Source organism: Talpa occidentalis, unplaced genomic scaffold (genome assembly GCF_014898055.3).
Source record: "Talpa occidentalis isolate TD23 unplaced genomic scaffold, MPIMG_talOcc4v2.1 talOcc4.6, whole genome shotgun sequence".
NCBI lineage: Eukaryota > Metazoa > Chordata > Mammalia > Eulipotyphla > Talpidae > Talpa > Talpa occidentalis.
In genome coordinates this window covers 55,168,946-55,179,173 of record NW_023604972.1, presented here as the reverse complement: position 1 = coordinate 55,179,173, position 10,228 = coordinate 55,168,946, and the positions used below count along the sequence as shown (strand labels likewise).

At 38.9% G+C, this 10,228-nt stretch overlaps 1 protein-coding gene across 1 annotated transcript in view; it reads right to left on the bottom strand.

The window, feature by feature from the left end:
• Positions 1 to 4,678: 4,678 nt before the first annotated feature.
• The window catches only part of HERC6 (HECT and RLD domain containing E3 ubiquitin protein ligase family member 6), a 133,717-nt gene continuing 128,167 nt past the window's right edge, over positions 4,679 to 10,228 (bottom strand). Inside the window, exons 23-27 of the mRNA XM_054687906.1 lie at positions 9,725 to 9,791; positions 9,231 to 9,301; positions 7,242 to 7,425; positions 7,052 to 7,154; positions 4,679 to 5,386 (exon numbers count right to left, since the gene is read on the bottom strand). Of these exons, the coding sequence (XP_054543881.1) occupies positions 5,175 to 5,386; positions 7,052 to 7,154; positions 7,242 to 7,425; positions 9,231 to 9,301; positions 9,725 to 9,791 (637 nt within the window). The 3' untranslated portion in view covers positions 4,679 to 5,174. The remainder of the gene's footprint in view (positions 5,387 to 7,051; positions 7,155 to 7,241; positions 7,426 to 9,230; positions 9,302 to 9,724; positions 9,792 to 10,228) is intronic.

Below are 10,228 nucleotides of genomic sequence, written 5' to 3'. Positions count from 1 at the left end.
TCTTTTTTTTTTTTTTTTTTTTTTTTAATTTTCTAGAGGCATGTCTTATTTATCTATTTGTTTGTTTGTTTGGTTTATACATGCACTGGGTACAGTCAGAAGCCGGGAGGGTGAGAGAATTCACCAGAGCCAGAGCGGGGAGCAGAGCAGGCAGAAGGACTGAAGTACACTGCTGAGGGGAGCAGCGGGCGGCAGGAGAGGTCTGCGCGCCATGTGGGACCCTCCTTCGGTGGCCGGGGAGCAGCCGGGGATTGAACCGGTGCCGCAGAGGCCGCGGGCAGCCTCGCAACCCAGCGCTCAACCGCTGCGCCACCTGGGAGGCCCTGTGTTGTCTTTTTAATTTAGCAGTTGCTGTGGGGTCTTATTGTGATTTTTAACTTACATTTATTTCCCCTGTGCTTTGTGATGTTGATTATCTTTTAATGTGCTTATTTGCATTATCTCCTTTGTCTCAGTTTTTTTCCCTCATTTTTTAATTTGATTGCTTGTTACCCAAAAGCTTTTTGCATATAATACCATTCTTTATGTTATATATCAAGTCCTTTGTCAGATATGTGCGGGGAAATGTTTTCTGCCACGCTGTGGCTTGCCTTTTAATTTTACTAGAGGTGTGTTTTGAAGAGCTAAAGTTTTTAATTTTGACAAAACATTAATTTTGTCCTTTTAAATACTTCATACTTTTGTAACCCAAAGTAACAAAGACTTTCTTAAATGTCCTTTGTTGATTTTAATTTTTGTTACATTTCTTTATAGTGTGAGGTAAGAAGTTGATTTTTTTTCTTATGAATTTCTAATTATTTCAGATTGCTTTTCCCCATTGACTTGGCATCTTTGTCAAGTCTCTGTTGGCCATACGTGACTCAATTTATTTGTGGACTTTTTTGTGTTTTCTTGATCTTTGTGTCTGTTTTTAGTCCAGTACCACACTGCCTTGGTAACTGTAGATTATAAGTCTCTAAGTCAGTTCATTCAAATGCCCCACCATTTTTCTTCAATGTTGATTTGACTATTCTAGGTCCTTTTTATATACATATATATTTTAGGATCCGTTTATCAATTTCTTAACAAGCTGCAGGGATTTTGTTTGAGTTTACACTGACTTAGATCAATTTGGGAAAAATCTTATTGTATTGAGCATTTTTCACTCTAAAACACTTCTTAATTTTAGCAATATTTTCTAGTTTTCAGTGTAAGTCAAACATTTTGTTGAGTTTATCTCTAATATTTCCTGCTGTTTTTTTTAAAGATTCATTTATTTATGCATACAAGAGTTGGGGTACAGGGCAGAGGTGTGGAGGGTGAGAGGATTCACCAGAGACAGAGTGGGGAACAAAACAGGCAGATCGACTGAAGAACACTGCTGAGGGGAGCAGCGGGCTAGTCAGGAAAGGTCTGCTGGACATGTGGGTTGCTCCCTGCCTGGCTGGGGATCAAACGTGCTACAGAGGCTGTGGATTGCTTGATAGTGCGGAGCTTAACCCCTCGTGCCACCAGGGAGTCCCACGTGTTTTTTGATGTATTGCAAATGGTACTTTTAAAAATTTCAATTTGATGGCTGTGAGTATGTAGAAATATAATTCCTATATATTTACCATGAATCCTGAGACCTTTCTATACACACTTAATAGTTCTAGTGCTGCTTTTTGTAGATCCCCTTAGTATCTACTAGTTAACCATGTAATATATAAATGTTTTATTTCTTTTTATCTGATAGTTTGCCTTTTCTTTTTTCTTCGCCCTATAATATGTACTAGTACTTCCAGACCAGTGTTGAATAGAACCTATGAATAGAACCTTTGCCCTCTTCCCAGTTTTAGTTGGAAAGACATTTAGTGTCACCAGAAGTATGAGGTCACCTCTATGTAGACTTCATCAAGTTAAGAAAATTACTTTCTGGTCTTAATTTGTTAATAATATTTATCATGCATGAATGGCTGTCAAATTTTGTCATTTTTTTTCTTTTTCTATTGAGGTAATTATGTGATTTTTCTTTGTCTAATATGGTGAGATATAATGGATTTTCAAATATATTTCCGAACTAAACCTCATTTGATCGCAAGATGTTATCCTTGTACTATTTTGTTGGCTGTGTTTGACATACTGAAATTTTGTAAAAGATTTTTGTGCCTATGTTGTTTTGAGAGACATTTATAGTTTTCTTTTCCTGAAATGTCTTTGTCTGGTTTGTATTAAGATAATGCAGCCATTACAGAATTAATTGCTAAGTGATTCTTATTTTATGAAAGAGTACATAAAGAACTGGTTCTCTCACTTCCTTAAATGTTTAGCATAGTTATCCCTTTGCATTAGAAAAGGTAATGTTGAAGACAAAAGCCCTGAAGAGCACAAACCAAAAGCTGGGTGCCTGGATCTCCCTGAGATTTAGATATTACCTTTTTCCTTACAATTCAAATAGGATAGGGCCTCCCTTGTGGCTCAGGGGTTAAAGACTGCACCATCAAGCTATTGCCAGCCCCTGCAGCATGAGTTCCAACCCCAGCCTGCCAGGGAGCAACCCACAGGGCTCAGCAGACCTCACTCTCTGGTGAATCCTCTCATCCCACCCCACTCTGCCCTGCACATCTGGCTTACAGCCCAGTTCTCGTATGCATAAATAAATCTTTTTTAAAAAACAATTCAAATAGAATGCATCTGAACCATCATTCCATTTATTGTAGGAAACTAGGTATGTTTAAAATAACAGGATTCTTTGGGGGCTTATATTCCTACTGGCCCTCTCACTTTCTGGTGTCTTTGGTGGATTCTCTCTCTCCTTTCTGTTCTCAAGTGATTCCTGCCCTCTTTCCAAATCAGCATCCCAGCATGGTCTTCGGCCCATAATCTTGCTTTCCCAAAGTACCACTGACACAAGATTTCTTATGTATGGTTTGGTATAATTGCAGAAGCTTACAGAACAGCCTACAATTTTAAATTAATATTAGGGCCTCCCTGGTGGCCTAGGATTAAGTCTCAGTGCTATCACATGTTGCCTCCTGTGGCCTGGATTTGATCCCAGTCAAGGGGCTAACTCACATGGTGCAGCTGACCTCTCTTGTCTCGTATGCTGTTCCCCTTAGCAATGTATTTCAGTGGCTCTGCTTGTTCTGCTCCCCATTCTGTGTCTGGTGAATCCTCTCATCTCCCCCACCTCAGGCCCACATCCCAGTTCTTCTATGCATCAATGGATAAAAATCTTTAAAAATAAAATTAATATTAAATAGAACCTGTCTACAAAATTCATTGACCATAGCCAATCATATTTATATTTTTCTTTTAATGTACTCTATAGCCATTATGCTGAGGCATTTCCCAACTGCAATGAGATAGGATTTCCTAGTTGGGTTCACTGTTTAACTGAAACAATAATCATTTAGAATGATTCTTGGAACATAATATTGAATATAAGTAGTTGTTCAATAATTTAATGAATCCCTTAACATTTAGATTTTTCAAATACATTTTTCAGCAGTTGGCTTAAGACAAAACTCTGAAGACATTCCAGAGCATAATTTTTTTTTTTTAATAGAGGCATGTTTTTATTTATTTGTTTGTTTGTTTGTTTGTTTTGTTTATACATGTACTGGGTACATTTCAGAAGTGTGGGAGGGTGAGAGAATTCACCAGAGCCAGAGTGGGGAGCAGAGCAGGCAGAAGGACCAAAGTACACTGCTGAGGGGAGCAGCGGGCTGCAGGAGAGGTCTGCAGTGCCATGTGGGACCCTTCTCTGGTGGCCGGGGAGCAGCCGGGGATCAGCCGGGGATCGAACCGGCGCCGCAGAGGTCGCGGGCAGCTTCGCAACCCAGCGCTCAACCGCTGCGCCACCGGGGAGGCCCAATTTTTTTTTTTTTAAAGATTTATTTATTTATTTATACAAGCAGTGGGTACAGTCAGAAGCGTGGGAGGGTGAGAGAATTCACCAGAGCCAGAGTGGGGAACAGAACAGGCAGACAGAGCGAAGACACTGCTGAGGGGAGCAGCAGGCGAGGCAGGAGAGGTCTGACACGGTGCGGGGGGGGGGATCAAACCAGCACTGCAAAGGCTGCAGACAGCTTCACAGCGCGGTGCTCAACCACTGTGCCACCGGGGAGGCCCCAGAACAAAAATTTTACATTCACATGTTTCAGAATCATGTTGAGTTAGTTTATATTTTTATTTTTTCAAACTTCACCATGTTTTTCATATTTATACACATACTCATTAGATGTACATTTTTTAAAAAAATTTCTGTTTATTTCAAGGCTCATTTGACAAATCATATATGCATATTTATTGAGGTAACACTGGCTTATAAATTTATGTTTCAGGTGTACAGCCTTACAGTTCAACAACTGTATATATTACATCATGATCACCACCCAAAAATCTAGTTTCCATCCAGCACCATTCAGTTGACACCCTTTACTCATTCATCTAACCTACCAATCCCTTCCCTGCTCTGTAACCACCAATCTGTCCTCTAAATCTAAACGTTTTTTTAAATTTTGTTTATTTCATTCCTTTTTTTCTTCATATTGCACATATAAGTGAAATCATACTATTGTCTTTCTCCATCAGACTTGTTTCACAAAGCATAATACACCTTAGGTCTATCCTTGTTGCAATGGCAGTAATTTCATCTTTGTTATTGGGTTTATTTTTATTTATTTATTTATTTTTAAAAATTTATTTATTTATGCATACAAGAGCTGAGGTACAGGCCAGAGGTATGGGGGGGTTGAGTGGATTCACCAGAAACAGAGTGGGAAACAGAAAAGGCAGATTGACCGAAGGAAACTGCCTAGGGAAGCAGCTGGTGAATCAGGAGAGGTCTGCTGCGCCATGAGGGTTGCTCCCTGGCCAGCCAGGGATTGAACTTGTGTTGTAGAGGCTGCAGATAGCTTCATAGGTTGTGTCTGAACCCCTTGCTCCACCATGGAGGCCCTCGGTTTATTTTTAAACGACAATTACTATTGAGAAAAAAGGACCAGTAACGGAAATAATGCAATTGCAAGTTAGGAATTAGGAAATGTTGACTCATTAATGACCGAGTTACTTAGTCATCATTTTATTGTTTATCGCAACATTTATCAGCTAATTCTCACTAAAATCTAACAAACCTTGGTACTCTTAGGTCTCAGGAAGAATAAAAGAATAGAAGGGTAAGAGGACATGAGAGTGAGGCCTCACTAAATTCTTTAAGTTGTTGTAAATCCTCTGTTATTACTGATGGTGTCTCGAAGTGCTTTCTTCACTTTTTTCATGGTAGAATATTTGGGGAGGTCTAGAATATTATGACATGTCAGTGTTCTTGGGTCGTCTTCTTCACTTAAATTATCAGGACAGCGAAATTTGATTCCCATCTGCTTCAAGCCTCTTACATGTAGCCTATCATTTCCTGTAAGAAAAACTAGAAAGGCATAAACTTTGGTTAAAATATTAGGAAAAAAATCCTAAACATGAAAAATAGGAAACTAATCACTTCATTCAATGGATATTTATTGTGTACACTGTGCAGAAAGAACTACATAGGCTCTTTTAGAGCATGAAAAAATCATGACATCTGGTCTTTGTCCTTAGTGTGTTTCTGGTCTAATGGTGGGGGGGATTACATACATGAAAACATAGCAGCAAGATACAAGAAAATTCAGTTTAGCTCATTTAGAAGTATGAGGGGTAGAGCCTAGCAAAAGCCATAAGATTCAGGACAGGGACAAAGGCCAGACTGGGATAGTCAGGAGACTTTACCTCTGCTAGTTCTCAAGAAGAGAGGGGTTACATTTCAAGGAGAGGGGGAAAATCCTAAGAAAAAAGTCAGAGGCAGGAAGATGTACGTAAATTCACTGAATGTACAGACAATGAAACCAGCGTGCTGAAGCAGATTCCCCCATATTGGAAGTTTTGTCTAGTGAAGAAATATGTTAGGTTTGAAAAGAAGCTGGAATTACCCTCTAACATCTTCAGTAACAACAAAAATAACAAGAAGAAAGATGTCTATCTCCAGAAAAAATGAAAAATGGGAGGAGTAGGTGAAAGAATAAGTCAGTCTGTCCTAGGGAAACCTTTGGATTCCCAAGAGAAGTTCTTATACCACAAGGCCACAGAGCTTAGTGACCAACAGCCTGGGCTTTGGATCAATCTGTTGGATTCAAAGTCTAAAATCACCAGCTGTCTGAACTTAGGCAAACTACTAAATGATCCAAGCTTCTTTTTCCTCAGATCAGAAATGGGGAAAAATCTAGTGGCTACCTCAGAATGTTGTTACTAGGATAGAGGGAAGTAACAGATATGTAGTGATTGATACCTGGCATAGAATGTGCACATAATAAACGCTGTCACCATCATCATCATCATCATCATCGCTATCAGTGTACTTTGCTATTATTATTTCCAAAATAATATTGGAAACAGATTACATTGTCCGATGGGACTTAGATAATAAAATGAAGATAGGAATGTAAGATTAAAAGGCTTGATTAGGAGCCAGCTAGACTGAGGAAAGGAGATACAAACTAAAATTGGAGGTAGGATTAGAATTAGTGTAGAGAAGGTAGTAAAATAGTAATAACTTTATTTTTCTTTTTTATTTTTTTGTCAATGCAAGGTAAGCTTATGTAAGTGAAAACACACTATTCTAGAAGGTAGGTACCTGGGTTCTAACCCTGCCACTGTTGTTAGCTGTGCATAACATAATAGCATAGCTATTAATGTGTCCCCACCATTAGTAAATAACTTCATCACAAATAAGATACTTAACTTTTTAAAAAACTAAATAATTGGAGCCTCCCTGGTGGCCTAGTGGTAAGTCTCAGTGCTATCACCATGATGGCCTGAGTTCCATCCCCGGCCAGGGAGCTAACCCACATGGCTCAGCAGACCTCTCCTTTCCCCCCACACCCCCTTAGCAGTGTATTTCAGTAGATTCGCCTGCTGTGCTCCCCACTGACTCTGGTGAATCCTCTCATCACCCGCACCTCTGGTCTACACCCCAGTTCTATGAAAAAAATAAATAAAATCTTTAAAATCAATAAATGAAAAGTATATAATTAAAGATCCATCTATTAGCAATACTTACATAAGAATTTTCTCTTTTCCTCCAAAGTTAATTTGTGGAAAGCTTTCCAAAACATCTGTATAGTACGATGTGATTTGTGATACCCATACCCATAAATTGAATTCTTGAGAAAAAGAGGGAGAAAATGATTTTTAGGAGGAATATTAAGAAATTTCTTGGGAAAACTCAGGACAGTTGGGTTATCACTGACCTTTTCAAATTGTTCCCAGTCAAAATCAGTATTTCCAATCATTGCTGTCATTAGTTCTTCAGGCTGGAAAAATCTAAGTATCTCCTTGTGACAGACTTTATAAAATCCTCTCTGAAATTCCTCATAAATTGCCTTTACAGAAGTGTTGAAAATGTAGTTGATACACTTAGAAATATAGTCATTTCTTTTGGGAAGTAAAAAAAAAAATACATACTTTACCAAAGTGACTAAATAAATTCTCTACTTTGCATTTTTTGCCATTTTTATGTTAAAAGAAAATAAACTAGTTATGCTTATGACCCAACCCTGAAAGATGCAGCAATATAAGAATATCTGGCCAGCTAGAAGAGGGAACCCTGAAGAAGACAGCAGAAGGATTATTACTTTTTTCTGCTTTCTATTTCCTTGCTTCAGTCAAGACGATTATTGAAAACACTAATTGGAGTATGTCACACTGCTTAAAATCTTTTAAAGTAATTTCCCTTAGGGTAAACTACAAACCTCCTTAACAGGATCAAAAAACCCAACCCCCTGCATAACAAACCTTGGAAATCTGACTATAGATTTAGGATGCTAGAGGGGAGAGGGAGTAGAACAAAGTGGAGGGGGGCTAGCGGACCGTGGTGTGAACTATCTGTGCCTTGGTAATGGGTATGGTGTGGTGACACACTGAAGAGTGTGATCCTATACCGCTAGGTCATATACAGTATTGTCCCCAATGTCACTGCAATAATAATATGTAAAACATAAACATAAAACCCTCCATGATCTGACCTCCTTTGGCTCTTCTAACTGCCACTTGGTTCTCCACTCACACTAACCATCAGTCACCAGCCTCACTGTCTTATCTGGTAGCTAGGACACAGAGGAGGTATTTCCTCCTTCTGCAATTTCTGTGATTCATCAATTAGGTATAAACATGCCTCTCAGGATTGGTCCTCTATTCCTCCCCTACCCCCTCTTCAAACGCATGTCACTATGCAGTTATTTCTGCAAAGTCTGTCTTCACTGCATGATGAATTTCCAGCTGGCCAGGCTGTTACCAAAGCCATTTTCACTTGAATGTGCTTGGGTCCCATCATTTGATCAGCCTCTAACCATTCCTTCTAAACCAACCCCCTCACCTATCCTGGGGACCAGTGGGGTACTGGTAAATGGTCAACAACCAGATCACTCAAAAAAAGAGACGGAACCCTGTTTTGCAGAATTTGCTGATTTCTGTGGTATAAATATTCCCATCATGGCTGATTTCAAACTAAATTTTAATAATAAACTGTCAATATTTTTGAAAATATAACAATCAGCTCTCATAAGGTGGTACTCACTCCAGCATACCTCACCTGTAACTCTCTAGGATCTTGATTTTTAATTTTTTTCAGAGTGCTCATCCTTATCTGACATATTATATAATCCATTTGTGTGTTGTTTTTCTGCCCCATTGCAATTTAAGTCCCAGATCTTATCTGTCTTTTCCCCTGCTGTATCTCCAGCACCTAAAATAAAGTCTGATGCAGACAAGAGGCTAAAAAAGAATTGTTTGTCCAGTGGCGCAAGGGGTTAAGTCTAAGCACTATCAAGCTATCACAGCCCAGGCTAGGGAGCTACCCACATGGCTCAGCAGACCTCTCCTGCCTGGCCAAATGTTCCCCTCAGCAGTGTATTTGGTAGATCTGCTCATTCTGCTCCCCACTCTGTCTCTGGTGAATGCTCTCACCCCAGCACCTCTAGCCTACATCCTAGCTCTTGTATGCATAAATAAATCTTAAAAAAAAAAAAAGATTTTTGCTACATGAATAACTAGTGAAAAGTGCTGTGAAGGAAATGTTTAATCTGGACTCCTTTCTCTCTTTTACCCCACACCTTTTTATGTTTCTAAAAGATAAGGAGCTTCAATGACCATGTGAGAAGCTAAAACTTACATTTATGAAATACAACAATACAAACATTTTATGTGTATTCAAAGCATATATTCTAGATCTCAAAACCTACTTGTTGGTTTGGTCCACAGGTATAGAGATTCCATCTGGAACTAAAGCCACATCATTTTGGTCCCAGTGTATCTGTACCAAACATGAAGGAAAGTCTGAATAATCAATCATACTACAGCTATTGTTGGCACATTCTTCCCTATAAAATGTTAAATACTGGGAGCAGCATAATTATTTATTCAGTAGCACAGTCTTCTAAAATAGGTAAAAACATAAAGTCTACCTTAGTATATATTGTTCATTGTTTTTAAGCATGTATTATTTTGTTGTTTATTGTTCACATTGATTGAAAAAATCACATTTGCACTTATAATTTGAGAGTAGACAGACATAAAGTATCAAATCAGTAGCAGGTGGGAGGAGAGTCTTAGCATACAGGAGTAAAACATACTTCAAGATCAAAGAAGGAATCCCATCTTTAAGATAATATAATAAAAATTATTTTAAAAAAGCAGATTAAATCTAAGCTACAATCTGGCTTTCATCAGTACTCACAGAAAAATATATCTGAAATTGTTCTCCAAGGTCATCAGCTTCATAATGTAGAACTTCTTGCAAGCCCCTAATGAGAATTTTGGTTTAAAATTATATTTGAGATTGTAAAAGTAATTCTGAAAGTTATAAATGTTCAATGGAAAAATTTCTGAACAATCTAGAAATGTATAAAATGCCATGTAAGTCCTCTGCTCTTGTGTCCACTCCCTCTTAAGAATTAACCTTAACAGGGCCTGCCCTGGTGTTGCAGCGGTTGAGCGCTGGGCTGAGAAGCTGCCTGCAGCCTCTGCAGCACCAGTTCGATCCCAGGCCACGGGCGAGGGTCCCACATGGCATGCAGACCTCTCCTGCTGCACCCGCTGCTCTCCTCAGCAGTGTATTTCGTGGGTCTGCCTGTTTCTGTTCCCTGCTCTGGCTCTGGTGAATTCTCTCACCCTCCCGTGCTTCTGACTGTACCTAGTGCTTGTATAAATAAATAAATCTTAAAAAAAAAAAAAAAAAAGG